Consider the following 17,286-nt stretch of genomic DNA (forward strand, 5'->3'; position numbering starts at 1 on the left):
CATCTATGGCAATGATTATGTGGTTTTGTTCTTCTTTTTGTTTATGTGGTGGATGATGTTGATGGATTTTTTAATGTTGTTCCATCCTTGCATCCCTGGAATAAATCCTACTTGATCATGATGGATGATCTTTTTGATGTATTTTTGAATTCAGTTTGCTAATATTTTGTTGAGTAGTTTTGCATCTATGTTCATCAGGGATATAGGTCTGTAACTTTTTTTTTTTGGTCTCTTTGCCTGGTTTTGGTATTAGAGTGATGCTGTTCTCATAGAATGAGTTTGGAAGTATTCCCTCCTCTTCTATTTTTTGGAAAACTTTAAGGAGAATGGGTATTAGGTCTTCACTAAATGTTTGATAAAATTCAACAGTGAAGCCATTTGGTCCAGGCGTCTTGTTCTTAAGTAGGTTTTTGATTACCAGTTCAATTTTGTTGCTGGTTAATTGTTCTGTTCATATTTTTTGTTTCTTTCTGTGTCAGCCTTGGAAGGTTGTATTTTTCTAAAAATTTGTCCATTTCTTCTAAGTTATCCAGTTTTTTAGCACATAATTTTTCATAGTATTCTCTAATAATTCTTTGTATTTCTGTGATGTCTGTAGTGATTTTTCCTTTCTCATTTCTGATTCTGTTTATGTGAGTAGACTGCCTTTTTTTGTTGATAAGTCTGGCTAGGGTTTTATCTATTTTGTGTATTTTCTTGAAGAACCAGCTCTTGCTTTCATTGATTCTTTGTATTGTTTTATTATTCTCAATTTGATTTATTTCTTCTTTGATCTTTATTATGTCCCTCCTTCTCCTGACTTTGGGCCTCATTTTTTGTTGTTTTTCTAGTTTCATTAACTGTGAGTTTAGACTACTTATATGGGATTGTTCTTATTTCTTGAGGTAGGTCTGTATTGCAATATACTTTCCTCTTAGCACAGCCTTAGCTGTGTCCCACAGGTTTTGTGGTGTTGAATTATTGTTGTCATTTGTGTCCATATATTTCTTGATCTCTGTTTTTATTTGGTCATTGATCCATTGGTTATTTAGGAGCATGTTGTGAAGCCTCCGTGTGTTTGTGGGTTTTTTTCATTTTCTTTGTATAATTAATTTCTAGTTTCATATCTTTTTGGTCTGTGAAACTGGTTGGTACATTTTCAGTGTTTTTGAATTTACTGAGGCTCTTTTTGTGGCCTAGTATAGGATCTATTCTGGAGAATGTTCCATGTACACTTGAGAAGAATGTGTATTCTGTTGCTTTTGGGTGTAGAGTTCTGTAGATGTCTGTTAGGTCCATGTGTTCTATTGTGTTGTTCAGTGCATCTGTGTCTTTACTTATCTTCTGTCTCGTTAATCTGTCCTTCAGATTGAATGGAGTGTTGAAGTCTCCTAGAATGATTGCATTGCATTCTATTTCCCCTTTTAATTCTGTTCGTATTTGTTTCACATATGTATGTGCCCCTGTGTTGTAGCATAGATATTTATAATGTTTATATCTTCATGTTGGATTGACCCCTTTACAGTGATTGTTTTATTTCTGTATTCTCCCTCCCTACTTGCTCCTTTAGCTCTTGCATATTTCTCTGCAGGTCCATCAGCGTGGTTATGACCTTTATTTTGAATTCTTTTTCAGGAAGATTGGTTAAATCTATCTCCCCAGGCCCTCTCTCGGGTGTTGTCTGGGTAATTCTGGACTGGACCAAATTCTTCTGCTTTTTCATAGCAGTAGAGTTAGCTGTAGGCAGGTAGCGCATGTGTCACCTGGGAGAACGAAGTCCTTTCCTGTTTGCTGTTCACCTTGCCCTTCTCTGCTGCCTGTGTTGGTTACACGCACCCCTGGAGCAACCTCCGGATTAATCCCTTAAGCTGCCGTGGGCAGGGTTCCTGTCAGGGTAGCCCAGAGCCCTGCCGGGAGTGGCAGGTGCACTGGGTGTGCTCACCTGTGAGAGCGGTGCCCCTTCACGCCTTGCCCTGATTTCTTCAGCCTGCACCAGGCAGCTGCATACTCATGGCAGCCTTTGGGTCTGGCTCGGGCAGCTGTGTGCTGGGAGTAGATTCTGTGTGGCTGCTGGTGGCACAGCCGCTCCTGGACTGCTCTGCTGCCATGGGCATGTGCGGCTGCTCCACAGCCACTCCACTGCTGCCTGAGGTGCACGTGGCAGCTACCCGGCTGCTAGGCCCCCTCCACTGCCGGTTCGTGTGACTGCTCTCAGGCTACCGGTCCACTGTGTTGGGGGCCATGCCAGCTGGGGGAATGGGCTTCAGAGCTGCGCTGTTGCCCAGAGGGTTAGGGCACCTGGAGTTTCTCTGGATTCCCAGCTGCTGGGCTGAGTGTGCTGGGATGATTCCATCCACCTGTGAGGTCCCTGTCCCTTTAAGACTTTCAAAAATCACTTGCTTTTCTTTTGTCCCTGGCAGCCGGTCTTGGGGACCTGCTCGCTGATTTAGCTTTTCCGTTTCTCTAATATCCAGCACACTGTGCATTGTGTTTCTGCACTCCCGGTGTGGATTACTAGAGCTGGTTGTTTAGCAGTCCTGGGCTTTTGCTCCCTTCCCGCTCTGACTCCTTTCCTCCTGTCAAGGAGCTGGGGTAGGGAGAGCGCTCAGGTTCCACTGGGCTGCAGCTTGTACCTTACCCCCTTCATGAGATACTGAGTTCTTGCATATGTAGATGTAGCCTTGCTGTTGTACTGTATCCACTGGTCTTTTACGAGTAGTTGTGTTTGTTGTATTTTCAAAAATATATATGGTTTTGGGAGGAGATTTCCACTGCGCTACTCATGCCGCCATCTTGCCTTCTCCCAACATTTAATTTTTTGCACCTAGACCTTCACATAAACAATTTTTTATTGTTAAAGAAATTAGCACATTTTCAAAATCTTTAGTGTTAAAATTCTTTACACCAATAGCTTTAAAACTTTAAAAATTGAAGTTATTACTATATTTACTTCTTGCAAATATAATTTCTTATCCTAATTTAAAAAACCTCGTTTGTTTTGCTAAGATGAAGTGCACCATCACAAAGTTGTTCCAGTTTCCTGTATACCTAGTCTCTTTGTGTTATCTAAACTTGTATATAATACTCTCCTGAAACTGCTGTTAGAGGTTCCCATCCACTATTACAGCAGTCTCCTTCCTGCTGCTATTCTACTTTTCAACTCATCTTTGCTATATGAGCAGTTTAACCTTTCTAAAACACCAGTTTCATTTTGTCAGTCCCTCATTCAAAAACACCAAATGAAAACTAGCAGAGTGAATGGTGGGAAGTAGGTTAAGGCCACATTATGGTAGTCCTTGAGAGTTGAATTTCGAGAGGAAAGTTTTTGAGGAGGGGATTAACATGATAAAAGGTGTTGTTTTACTTAGATCTTGCCACAAGCACTGAGCAGATAGATTAGAGACGAGGGAAATGAGTCAGAGCAATCAGTTGTGTGGAGATCAAATATACTGTGTTGATAGGGAAGAAAGTCTTGTGGGGCTTGGGCCGGCCAAAAAATGCTACCATGTATAAAGAGGTTCAGAGTGTTGGTTAGTAGAATCCTCCAAATTGAGTGTAGCTTGCAAGATGAGGCAGTTTAGTTAAAGTGCAGTAATTTGATTTTAGATATAAAAGGTGTATGTGAAGCAGAGTTTCTGTGGTGTAATAAAGGGTTGGTTCAGTTTGGCATGTGAGACTATGCCCAGGAACATCTGGCCACTCTTTTTAAGAACGAAAACTATTAGTTAACCCCATAAAACAGATCTTTTTGGCCATTTGCTCAGAATCCCATGTGAGATGAACTAGACAGAACTCTGGTTTTGCTATTTATCTGCAAGAGCCTGTGCTAAGTACCCTCTGGTCTTCCAGGAATCCCCTCCCAAGTCATCACCCTGCTATGTTCCAGAGATAGGTAAGTGCTTTCTCTCTCCCCGAGTCAGAGACTCTCCACAATCCTCACTAGACATTCCAGAGAACAAAGGTTGGTAGGAGGCAGTATTCAGGCTTGTTTTGATCTTACACCTATGTAGCAAGATTGTTTCTAGGTAAGGGGTCTCTTGTTTAGAAGATAAAATTTCTAGTATTTCTTCCTTCCTCAGAACTAGGAAACTTGGTTTAAAGACTAAAACAGTGGGAGATAAAGTTAAAAAGAAAAAAAAAGTTAAGGTAAGCATAGAGATAGTAGGAGAACCCAAGAAGGAGGGAATGGTCACAGAATCAAATGCCTGGAAACCTAGATGCATTGAGTTACTAGATTTTTGCCAACAAAATTATCAGAGACTCGGGTGGTCACTGTTTTGAAAAGAGAGTTCAGAATAAAGTTTGCAAGATGGCATGAAGGAGTGGGTAGTAGAAATTGGAAGCGAGTTCTGGTGCTATCAGGTGAGCTTCTCAGTTGCTGTGAGCACAGCTTCATTATACCTGCAGCCTGTGCTAATGTCTTCCCATCACCTACCTCTTAACTGTAATCTACCCTGTGTTTAAGCCCTACCTCCATTTCACTTCCTTCTTCAAGTCTTCTCTGAAGATTATAGTTTCCATTTCTTTCTCCATTCCCTGACATCTTAACTGAGTTCAGTTACAATCACACTATGCAGCATGTAATAAATAGTTCTTTCAAAAGTGTGAGCCTACTTTCCACCAGTTAGGCAGTGAAAGTCTTGATTTTGGAGACTACACTAAACTGATGTATACTTCTAGGACAAATTCTAGGTTCATGGCCCCAGGTGGAAAGTTCTGTTAATTACTCAAGAACAACCACTTAAAAATACTGTATAGATGCTTCTAGCCCAGCATGCTTTAGCTAAATTTTCCAAAAAATAGTATACATTTTAACTATATCAACAAGATCGCCCTAGTTATTCCTATAGCAGAGTTGAAAACTTACAATTTATTCAGAATTGACAAAAGGGGCAAGCCCTCACATAGAGTTCTAGCAATGAGTTCTCAAATTCGGTCTGCATTAAGTAGCGACGTTATAAGCATCTCAAATGTAAAAATGTCAAATTTCGCAAACATCTAGAAGTGGGAGTGAAATGACCATCCAACAATACAGTTTGATCATCTGCGAAATAAGGGAGTCCACCAGGGCTCCTCAATTCGTTGAGCCTCGGATTCTAAACCGAGCTTTACATCATTAGGCGTAGGCAGCCAGTTGGACGGCCTGCGCGCCGTGCATCCTGGGAGCTGTAGTTTCCGGCCTCAGTCTCACGGACTATACGCTCCGCAGAGCCGCGGAGGACGGTTGCTTGGTGTTATTAGCAAGCCTGAAGTATGGCGGTGGCACGAGGCGAGGCGGCTTTACCTCCTGGAGAAGGTAAGGTGATTCCCCACCGCTGAGACCCACGGTTTAATCCATGAAACAATCACATAGTCGCCTGGTGGAGAGAACAAACCTGCGTTTAGGGGGGCAGCTCTGGACCAGTTTTTTTGCGGGGTCGTGGGCGTCCCCGAGCCGCGCTGCCTCTGGGAGCTGTAGTCCCGCGGTGCTGCCTAGCTCTCCGGCTTCCGGGTGAATGCCGAGTCCGCGGCTGCAACCCCCGGCACTCCGGCCTCCCGGGCTCCCGCTCTCTTGTAGCTGAGTGGGCGGCGGCTTGCGGACCGCGGTCATCTTTCTTGGATGTTTTAGTTTTGAGTTCTGGGTGCCCGAGTGAAAATTGCAGCGTCTCCCTCTACCCCTTTACGCGTTCCCCCTGCCCCAGGTCCCTAGAACGTCCAGGAAACCCCTCAAACAGCTCCCTAGGTTGACGTTGAACGCTTCCTCGGAAGTGTCTGATGGCTGTGATAAAATCCGGGGATGATCCGGGGCCCGCTGTTCTCCAGCTCTCGTTCTGCACACCGGGGCTGGTATCGCGTTTGGTCACTGCCCAGGGGAGTGCGGGGGTGGGTGCCGCTGAGGCCGGCAGCCCGCGGGCGTGAGCCGAGCTCCTTTATTGTGGTTACAGCTCTAAGGCTGGGCCGCGTTCCTCTAAGGTGGGCAGTGGGGGATAGGGCTGAGGCCTATCTCCCCGGTTTAAGTAAGGGGCTCAGTTATCTGAGGGGCCGTAACTTCTGGGGCACCGTGGGAATCGATGGTCCTAGGAGGACTGTTGACCCCTTGGAATTTTGTGCAGAGGTGTGCATTTTCCTGGGAGAGTACACAGCTTTCACCAAATTCTCAGAGGATGCCCCCGAATACTGGAAGCCATTGAACAACTGGAAACACGTTGAAACCCTTCTGGAAAGTAATCTCGCCTAATTGTTTCCCGCAGTAATCTTAATCTGGATATAAATTTGAAATTGGCAGTTTTTCTGGCCCCACCCCCTTCAGTTACACGCTTTTCTTAAACTGCACCTTCCTAACCCACCAAGGGAATTTACTGATAATAAGACCAGGTAGCATTTATAGAGCACTTTTTATATGAACTAGACATGTTTGGAGTGCTTTTTTCCTTCCCTTTTTTTTTTTTTTTTTTTTTAACGTTACCTCATTTTCTCTGTAGAACCTTAGAAGTCAGGTACTATCATCCCCATCTTACAAAGTAGAGAAGTGAGCCCAAAAGAGATCAGTAACTTGTTCAAGACAGGATTCTAAATTATTCTATTGAGTGCTGTGTGGCAGGAATGGGACTGAGTGCTGTTCATGTGCTTTCTCTTTTCATACCCCTATCAATTTAAAGAATTAGATAACATTATTCCCATTTTGTACATAAAGTAACTGAATTATTTTGATTTTCAAAATAGTTTGGGCACTTCAGGATATACTTCCTGGTAGTTAGGTTCCAAGTAGGTTGATCTCTATCAAAAGATAAATCCCACTAAAAAAATACTGTCATTACTTAGACACAAAATATGGAAATAATAGTTCATATTTAAATGTGAAGAATTCCAAAGTATTACATCATAGAAGCTTGAGTATACTACAACAAATATAGGTGGAATTTGATATTTCTGAAAAGAAGTGAGTAAATTCAATCTGTAATCATTTAGAACTTGATTGCTTTAAATCTGGATACTTATGCTATAGTGTTTTCTAGTTCTAAATGTATAGAAATTTTATGAGTATCATTCCGTCCCCCATGCTCAGCTACTACATTTGTGTCTTCTAACAATTCCCTTCTTTTTTCAAGGATCACTGGTCAACTGGTCAGGGCAGGGGCTGCAGAAATTAAGTCCAAACTTACCTTGTGAAGCTGATATTCATACTTTGATTCTGGATAAAAATCAGATTATTAAATTGGAAAATCTTGAGAAATGCAGACAATTAATACAAGTAGGTATTGCTATCTGGGGAAATAAATATATAGGACTTTATTATTATTCAAAATAAAACAATAAAATAAAATATATTTATTTTGAATAAATATATAGGATTTTTTAGTATTATTCAAAATAAAACAATAAAATAATGTAACAGAAAGTAACTCTCCAGGCCTTGGAAATGCTAAATGTTACCTTACATTTTTACATGACAGTTTTCTTGAAGATGAAGGCCTATGTGCTACATTTTGAGTGAACTAGGATTCTAAGAAGCATTTGTTAAAAAAGAAAACATTTTATGGTGACAAAATATCAGTGTTGGATAAAATTTTACCTCATGATGGGGATAAAGAGTTCATTCATTAATTCAGCAAATGTTTGTGGGGCCCTGGCACTGTTGTAGATTTTAATTGAGGCATTTTAAAGACCCTATTCTTATAGAAGTTACATTCTCAAGTAGTTGCTGTGTTAAACATATTTTCTCTTTAGTACTTGGAGGAGGTCTGATTGCTGAGCATTATCTGTATTTTACATTGTTTAGGAACAACAAGCTAACAGTTACACTGTAGAATATTTAGACAGCATATGTGAAAAGCTAAATTGGGGTTTGTGTATTTGAGAATGTATGGCCATATAAATGAGTCTTTTAACTACCCTAATGTGGAAGTAAAGTGTGTAATTTTTCCTAAGAATAATGATATGTTCCCTTTTCACAGTTGTCAGTGGCTAATAATCGGCTGGTGCGGATGATGGGTGTGGCCAAACTGACCCAACTCCGAGTGTTAAATTTGCCTCATAATAGCATTGGCTATGTAGAAGGACTAAAGGAACTAGTCCATTTGGAGTGGCTGAATTTGGCAGGAAATAATCTCAAGGTGAATTGTTCCTTTTTCTTTTAATAATTAGGTTTTCTTTTTTTTTAATTTACAAAAGTTGTTACTGTAAAAGGTAAATTCAAGCAGTATAGAAATAAGTAGAATAAAAAGTGAAAGTCCCTATTATGCTTCCCAGGAAAATTTCAGTTAACATAAACTGAAAAAAAAATCATTTTGAAAACATAATGCAGCATATTCTATATATTATGCTAATATGTAATAATATAATGTTAATTTTAATAATATTTAATAAAATTAACAGTAAAATATATTAGAATAATTTAATAGCATATTAAATGTGAACAAATGATCTATGTTACACTTAGAAAATTAGATAAACAGTAGAATAACATTTTAGGAAATATATATCATGCTGAATTAAGCTTTAAGTAACTTTAATGGTATAGTGGAGAATATACTGTTTCAAAAGTCAGGAAATTTAAATTCTAGTCCTTTCATCACTTACAGGCTTAATAATTTTAGGTAAATATCTCTGTGTCTTAGTTTTTATTTTTTATTTTGTTATCATTAATCTGCAATTACATGAAGAACATTATGTTTACTAGGCTCCCCCCTTCAACAAGTCCCCCCAACACACCCCATTACAGTCACTGTCCATCAGCGTAGTACGATGCTTTAGAATCACTACTTGTCTTCACTGTGTTGCACAGCCCTTCCCATGCCCCCCACTACATGCTAATCATAATACCCCCTTTCTTTTTCCCTGCCCTTATCCCTCCCTTCCCACCCACCCTCCCTAGTCCCTTTCCCTTTGGTAACTGTTAGTCCATTCTTGGGTTCTGTGATTCTGCTGCTGTTTTGTTCTTCAGTTTTTCTTTATTTTTATACTCCACCTATGAGTGAAATCATTTGATACTTGTCTTTCTCCACCTGGCTTATTTCACTGAGCATAATACCGTCTAGCTCCATCCATGTTGTTGCAAATGGTAGGGTTTGTTTTCTTCTTGTGGCTGAATAATATTCCATTGTGTATATATACTACATCTTCTTTATCCATTCATCTACTGATGGACACTTAGGTTGCTTCCAATTCTTGGCTATTGTAAATAGTGCTGCGATAAACATACGGGTGCATCTGTCTTTTTCAAACTGGAGTGCTGCATTCTTAGGGTAAACTCCTAGGAGTGGAATTCCTGGGTCAAATGGTAAGTCTATTTTGAGCATTTTGAGGAACCTCCATACTGCTTTCCACAATGGTTGAAGTAATTTACATTCCCACCAACAGTGTAGGAGGGTTCCCCTTTCTCCACAACCTTGCCAACATTTGTTGTGTTTGTCTTTTGGATGGTACCCATCCTTACTGGTGTGAGGTGATATCTCATTGTATTTTAATTTGCATTTCTCTGATGACTAGCAACGTGGAGCATCTTTTCATGTGTCTGTTGGCCATCTGAATTTCTTCTTTGGAGAACTGTCTGTTGAGCTCCTCTGCCCATTTTTTAATTGGGTAACTTGCTTTTTGTTTGTTGAGGTACATGAACTCTTTATATATTTTGGATGTCAACCCTTTATTGGATCTGTCATTTATAAATATATTCTCCCATACTGTAGGGTACCTTTTTGTTCTATTGATGGTGTTCTTTGCTGTACAGAAGCTTTTCAGCTTGATATAGTCCCACTTGTTCATTTTTGCTTTTGTTTCCCTTGCCTGGGGAGATATGTTCATGAAGAAGTCACTCATGTTTATGTCCAAGAGATTTTTGCCTATGTTTTTTTCTAGGAGTTCTGGTTTCATGACTTACATTCAGGTCTTTGATCCATTTTGAATTTACTTTTGTGTTAGACAATGATCCAGTTTCATTCTCTTACATGTTGCTGTCCAGTTTTGCCAGCACCATCTGTTGAAGAGACTGTCATTTCCCCATTGTATGTCCATGGTTCCTTTATTATATATTAATTGACCATATATGTTTGGGTTAATGTCTGGAGTCTCTAATCTGTTCCACGGGTCTGTGGCTCTGTTTTTGTGCCAGCACCAAATTGTCTTGATTACTGTGGCTTTGTAGTAGAGCTTGAAGTTAGGGAGCGAGATCCCCCCCCACTTTATTCTTCCTTCTTAGGATTGCTTTGGCTATTCGGGATCTTTGGTGTTTCCATATGAATTTTTGAACTATTTGTTCCAGTTCGTTGAAGAATGTTGCTGGTAATTTGATAGGGATTGCATCAAATCTGTATATTGCTTTGGGCAGGATGGCCATTTTGATGATATTAATTCTTCCTAGCCAAGAGCATTGGATAAGTTTCCATTTGCTAGAGTCCTCTTTAATTTCTCTTGAGTGTCTTATAGTTTTCAGGGTATAGATCTTTCACTTCTTTGATTAGGTTTATTCTTAGGTATTTTATTCTTTTTGATGCAGTTGTGAGTGGAATTTTTTTCCTGATTTCTCTTTCTATTGGTTCATTGTTAGTTTATGGGAAAGTCACAGATTTCTGTTTGTTAATTTTGTATCCTGCAACTTTGCTGTATTCCGATATCAGTTATAGTAGTTTTGGAGTGGAGTCTGTAGGGTTTTTTATGTACAGTATTATGTCATGTGCAAATAGTGACAGTTTAACTTCTTCTTTTCCAATTTGGATTGGTTGTATTTCTTTGTTTTGTCTAATTGCCGTTGCTAGGACCTCCAGTACTCTGTTGAATAACAGTGGGGAGAGTGGGCATCCCTGTCTTGTTCCTGATCTCAGAGGAAAACTTTGTGTCTTAGTTTTTGATTTGTTAGATGAGGGGACTCAATTAAATGATATCAATAGGTGACTTATTGAGCAGTTAATTTATGTTAGTTATATTTAAGCACCTTAAATATACTAACTCATTCAATTTCATGGCGACCTATGAGGTAGGGATAGTCATTATGCCCATTAAATAAATGAGGAAACCAAAGTACAGGGATGTTAAGTAATTTGCCGAAGGTCACACAGCCAGAGTTGCAGAACCAGAATTTGAATCGAGACAGTTTGTTTCCACTCTCAACTCATGAACTCTGTGCTAGACCAGCTGTCGTGTCATAATTTAGATTCTTCAAGCTTAAATCTCTAGAATGATAAGATCCTCTACTCTTAGGGGGTTAATGAAGATGGAAGCTTGCTACGTAACAATGAATGAAATTCTTAAGCACTACTACCTCTTTCTCTTGCTAAGCCCTGCTCCTCTGCTTCCCATTAATAAGCAGAGGAGTCAGGAAACAGCTACAAGAACCTAAAGAGGAATTTCATGTTTTGATTTGGTGTGCATGAACTAATGGAATGCTTTTCTGGTGATAGGCCATGGAACAAATCAGTAGCTGTGCAGTCCTACAGCACCTTGATTTATCAGACAATAATATACCCCAGATAGGTGATGTATCTAAATTGGTGTCACTGAAGGTAAGTGTGCTTTCTTCGTCATTTCTGAGATTTTATACTTAAGTACCAAGAGAAAGTGGTCTGATTGGCCTAAAAGCAGCCTGCTGTATCAGAAGATTGTGTTCATTTTGGTAAAAATTCTGTTAGGGCACTAGAAATCAAGCATGGAACTTTTTGTTGTCAGTTTCTATAGTTGATTTATTTTAACTAAAACTGGCCATTGTAGTCAAAGTTAATTCTTATTTACCATCCTCCGAAGACGATGGACTCTCCTTCCCGCCCAGCCAGCCAACACTAGCAGCTTTAGTCATATAGTACGCAACTGGTTGGTGAGGTTGAATGTTTTTCAACCCTTAGTATTGCTGTTTTTTTTAGCAACAGATATAAGCAAAAGGTAATTTTGATAGGTATTTCAAAATTAACTTCATCTTAATTAAAAAATTAAACCTGTAGAATATAGTACCTTTTTTTGTGGAAGAGAATAACTCATGCAGTCAAATCAGTGACAGTTGGAATAACAGCTTCAAAAAACATGTAGCCTCTTTCCATGTTTTTGCTTCATTAGATATTATTTGCATCAGATGAACTAACTCATTAAGCCTCAGAAGCAGTATTATTAGCTCAACTTGCCCCACATCTTTGGCACAAATCATTTTTAGCAACAATTATTCTAAACAATTTGGTTTAGCCAGATACTAAGAATTCAAGTGAAGTAAAGATGATTGTAGATTTGTTTTCTGGAATGGAGGCATAATTTTCTTATTGGAATCCTGGGTGTTCATAGTCTTTGGATTTATTCTTCATTGTTGCTGACTTAATTTGAGCCAGCTTCATCCGCAAGTAGCACATTCTACCTTCCTCAAGCTTTTAATTTCCAAAAGAATAAACTGTAAATTCTCTTTTGAAAAATGTGCCTTATACATGATTGTTGCAGTGAATGTTTTCTTTCACTTTTCTCACCCTCTGTTTTGATGTTGTAAAAGGAAATGAAAAAATATGTTGGAAATAATCCAGATCTTAGTAACTGAAATTTCACAAAATGCTAGTTGCTATAGCAGACATGTGTTCTTGGACAAGTCTTTAAACTTTATTGAGCTTAGAATGTGGATGTGACAAGAAAGTTAGAGCAGAAGACCACCTAGGACCCTTGTAGCATTAACAGTCTTTGATTTGTGTGTGACAAGAAGTACAATAAAATAGATCTTTTTATTTTCGTATGCACCATTTTGGTTTTGTCAAAATAGACCAATTACTTGTAATCTTTTCATTTGTAATTCATCCTGTTTTTACTTTCAAGACCCTGCTTTTACATGGAAACATCATCACCTCTCTTAGAATGGCACCTGCTTATCTACCCAGAAGTCTTGCTATACTGTCTTTGGCAGAAAATGAAATCCGGGACTTAAATGAGGTAAAATTTGAGAGTATTCTCTGGGATCCAAGAAGCTGGGAAGTCCAGAAGAGACTCAGGAGAAAGTTGTGATGTCATCTTAGATTATAAGCATCTTGGAAGAAGCTGCCATCAGGGTGAAATATTTTGGCTGTAGATGATCATTAATTTTCTTTCTTAATGTCTCTTTTTAATGTCAGTGGGTCACTAAGGCTTAATTTCATTTGTAATACTGAGATGATCATACCATTTACAAGTGATTGGTGGTGGAAGGATATCTACATTAAAGGGGTTAATAAGGCACGCTGTGCACCTTCTCTGGCTGCTGTCATGTTTTCAAAGTTGGGTTCTCCACTAGGAGACAGTGCTGATGCTTTCTATGGGGCTTTGTGAAACAAGGACAGATGGTCATATTGTTGGAAGTTTGGAAGTCAGTGGATAAGAGGGCTACTTGTCACTTTTCAGAACAAGAGGGTAATTGTTACCTTCTCAAACTGCCAAAGATGTGTGTAATCAGCAGAAGCCCTGTGCTTGATACAGAATAGGCCATTTCATTCAACAAAGATATCCTCTGTTCCAGATCTCTTTTTTGGCATCCTTAACTGAATTGGAACAGTTGTCGATTATGAACAATCCTTGTGTGATGGCAACACCTTCCATTCCTGGGTTTGACTATCGGCCATATATTGTCAGCTGGTGCTTAAACCTCAGAGTCCTAGATGGATACGTGATTTCTCAGAAGGAAAGGTGAACATGACTTCTTTTTTTTTTTTTTTTTTTTTAATTTATTGTGTTTATAAGGTTAGTACCACCATCAAACAGTAATGTGGACTGCTGTCACTAGAGTAAGCAGGAGATAGAGCTACAGATTTTTTTACATTATAATAAACATTGACAATTTGCTTTCCAGAAAGTTCTTTCATAGACACCTCTGGAGAAATACCTTTGTCCTAGGTATCTCTGGGTTTATATATGGATCAACACTACTCTGATAAATAGTTCAGAATAGTGGTTCCTGTCCATTTCAAGGATAGGAGCTATTTTTTTTTTTTTTGTTATCATTAATCTACAATTACATGAAGAACATTATGTTTACTAGGCTCTCCCCTACCCCAAGTCCCCCCCACAAACCCCATTACACTCACTGTCCATCAGCATAGTAAGATGTTGTAGAATCACTACTTGTCTTCTCTGTGTTGCAAAGCCCTCCCCTTTCCCCCACCCCCTACATTATACATGCTAATCATAATACCCCCTTTCTTCTTCCCTGCCCTTATCCCTCCCTACCCTCCCATTCTCCCCAGTCTCTTTCCCTTTGGTAACTGTTAGTCCATTCTTGGGTTCTGTGATTCTGCTGCTGTTTTGTTCCTTCAGTTTTTCTTTTGTTCTTATACTCCACAGATGAGTGAAATCATTTGGTATTTGTCTTTCTCCACTTGGCTTATTTCAGTGAGCATAATACCCTCTAGCTCCATCCATGTTGTTGCAAATGGTAGATTTGTTTTCTTCTTAGAACATGACTTCTTTAACATCACATTTATCAAGGAAGTTACTGAAAATACCATTTCTAGCTTACTACAGATGAACAAACTGAATATTTCTTAAACTTGCATTTAGAAATTAAGATCATTAGTGCAGTCATAGACAGACTGTGCTGATTATTTGGGATTTTCTATCCTTTCTAAGAAAGGATAAGAAATAAATGTCATCCCCAGAGTTTGGGGCTAGTGAATTTAACTTTGTGCCTAATAAACAACAAGTGATATTTTAAAGTTCTTCTGTTGATCAGTTGTTTGCAGCTTGGAGCACTTCTATGTAGAAATTATGTTACGGATGCTGTCAAGAGTCTCAGATCAATTCCACAAAAGTTTGAAATCCATCATATGTGTAAGGGCAGTATTGCTAATACCTTAGGACCCAACTACCCTTTATAACAATGACTCTGTGAATATACTTGCAGTGTTCCAGTTAGGTAGAAGACATGCTGATTGGTCCTCCCCTTCTACCTGTGAAGCAGCAGAAGTGGGGACTCCCCCATCTCTGTATCAGTGGTGGTTTTTGTGGCTTGGAACTGGGACCCCTGCATAATGGGGTCTTCTGGACACTGGAACATGATCAGTGGAATCAGAACTTTAGGGGAGGTGTGGAACTAGAATGTGGATAAGAGGGAATGGAGTTAGAGGGGATAGTGAAAATTAAGATGAGTCTGTTCTCTTCACTATGCCTCATTGCACTTCTCTCAGTGCAGACGTCATGCGTTCATGTACTCAACACGTACATTCTTCCTCGCCCCTTTTCTCCTTTCCTAGAGGCTGGTAGTAGTCATTTGAGAGGTTCCTGTTTGGAGGATGAATGGTAGATTACTGGCAGAGTTTTCCTTTTTCTCTCCTGTTGTTCTGTCTAGTTGCTGAGTAGGGAGAGGGGTAGTGAGGAATGGCTGCATAGTGGGGGTGCTGGTGCAGGTGAGGGACGGATGTCAGGTCTAGTTTGTCGTTTTCCCTTTTTCTTGCAGTGAGGGTTGCTCTATATTCAGATACCACTTTGTTTCAAACTATGCATAGTTCTAAAGCTGTAATATGGGTTTACTTGGATTATCTTCCCTGGATCTTCCTTCAAATGAAGGAAATAAATTGTTGGATTTTTCTGTGGAAGTAGGACTAGCAACATTTTCATACATAGAAGGCAGCAGGTGAGATGGGCAGAGATGGTGTGAAGGACAGATAAAACCTGGTTAGTAGAGATAAGAAAAGGCTTCAGCTCTTCCCTGCCACCCATTAGCTGTGTGCTTGGGCAAGTTACCTTAGTGTCTGAGCCTTAGTTTTCTCATCTGGAATGTGGTTAATACCACCTAGTTTTCAAGGATGTTAGGAAGATTAAGGATGATGTAGATAGCAATACTGGTGATGTGGTAGGTGCTTAATAAACTATAATTGTCACTATTACTTAAGGATAGGGACTAGGGATTGAGGAGTTTTGTAGAAACTAAAGTATTAAAAAGCAGGAAATATTTGTTGAATAGATGAATAATAATGCAAAGTCTGTATTTCTACTGTGTAAATCATTTTAATTCAAGTGACTTTAAGGTGAATTTGGAATTCTTTGAACTTTATAATGTTCTGCAAATGTTTAAAATTCAGAGACTTCAGGTAGTAGAAGAGTGGGCTTTCCCTTGGGGTAGTTTCTCTCTCTGGGAGGTCGCCCTGCACTAATTAAGTACGGGAGGAAGCCTTTTCTCAGATTGTTTTTCCCCGCACTTAAAAAAAGAGTGCAAAGTATCACATAATTCAGATACAGTTAAAAATTGTACTAAACTTACCAACTTTACATCTCCCTGTATGGCCCCGGAAGATGACTGGTTAGCCAGAGATGGGTAAGATTCCTCAAGGGAGGAACAACCTAAGACAGGCAAAGTCGCAGGGGGGCCATTAGGAGAGAAATTGGGGATCAACAGAGGTGAGGCCTAGAACCTCTCCCCCCCTGTTTTGAGAGAAATCTTCTGCATCCGTGGATGTTTTATTGCCCTTGTATAGCTTGGATTAACACATAGTCTACAGGCACACACCTGATCATCTACATTTGCTCTCTTACAACACTAAACTAAGTTTTCTACCTTTATCTTACATCTACCTACCACTTCAGCATTTTATTAAAAATAATAATAATAAAGGGAGAAATGTGGGATCCACATATAAATCAAGTATAAAAATCAAATGAATATTCATATTTGACCTGATTGTTTATAGTTCATAATGCGTGATCAAAACTGAAAGCTTCTGTGATGACTGCCCTTGCACTGTTCACTATGTAAGAACTTATTCACTATGTAAGAATTTGTTCACCATGTAAGAACTTGTTCGTTATACTTTAGAAGATTGGAGACTGTTGAGATTTAGGCTTGGGGTTGATTAATGATTGTGCATTGAGTCCCCTATACAGAATTTTATTGTTGTTAACAACCATTTGATCAATAAATATAAGATATGCCCTCTCAAAAAAAAAAAAAAAACTCACAAGGATGGGCCATATTTGTTTATAATGTCATAACCATAAAATTTTGTTCACATTTGCATCAGTTAGGAAAATGTTACCTTTCTCCTTACTTTAAGAAGCTTGCTTATTTCTTTTCATAATAAAATAACTATGAAGCACACAAAAAAATTGTACTAAAAAATGCCCATATAGTCACTACTGAGATAAGAATAAAACACAGCCAGCACTCCAGAGATCTTCTGTAACCCACTCCCATCATCATTCCCTTCCCCACTGGAGATAACCACTGTATTGATTTTTTTGGTAATTCAGAAAGATTCATTTTTTCCTGGTTGTTATGGAGTCTTCAAAGCAACCAGCTCCCACCAAAGTAGCTAAAATTAAAAGGACAGATGATACTGAGTGTCAGTGAGTATATGGAGCAATTGGAACTCTCATACACTGAGGGGTATGAATGGTGCAACCACTGAAAAA

At 39.2% G+C, this 17,286-nt stretch overlaps 1 protein-coding gene across 3 annotated transcripts in view; it reads left to right on the forward strand.

Moving 5' to 3' along the window:
* Window positions 1-17,286, forward strand: part of CEP97 (centrosomal protein 97) — a 63,458-nt gene that overhangs the window by 32,702 nt on the left and 13,470 nt on the right. Inside the window, exons 2-7 of one of the 3 annotated variants that reach the window (XM_057502305.1) lie at window positions 5,100-5,275; window positions 7,068-7,210; window positions 7,914-8,072; window positions 11,352-11,453; window positions 12,730-12,843; window positions 13,403-13,569. In XM_057502305.1, coding sequence (XP_057358288.1) covers window positions 5,233-5,275; window positions 7,068-7,210; window positions 7,914-8,072; window positions 11,352-11,453; window positions 12,730-12,843; window positions 13,403-13,569 — 728 coding nt within the window. In that variant the 5' untranslated portion in view covers window positions 5,100-5,232. The remainder of the gene's footprint in view (window positions 1-5,099; window positions 5,276-7,067; window positions 7,211-7,913; window positions 8,073-11,351; window positions 11,454-12,729; window positions 12,844-13,402; window positions 13,570-17,286) is intronic. The other 2 variants (XM_036916457.2, XM_036916458.2) reach the window with 2 other exon arrangements.

Source organism: Manis pentadactyla, chromosome 1 (genome assembly GCF_030020395.1).
Source record: "Manis pentadactyla isolate mManPen7 chromosome 1, mManPen7.hap1, whole genome shotgun sequence".
Taxonomy (NCBI): Eukaryota; Metazoa; Chordata; class Mammalia; order Pholidota; family Manidae; genus Manis; species Manis pentadactyla.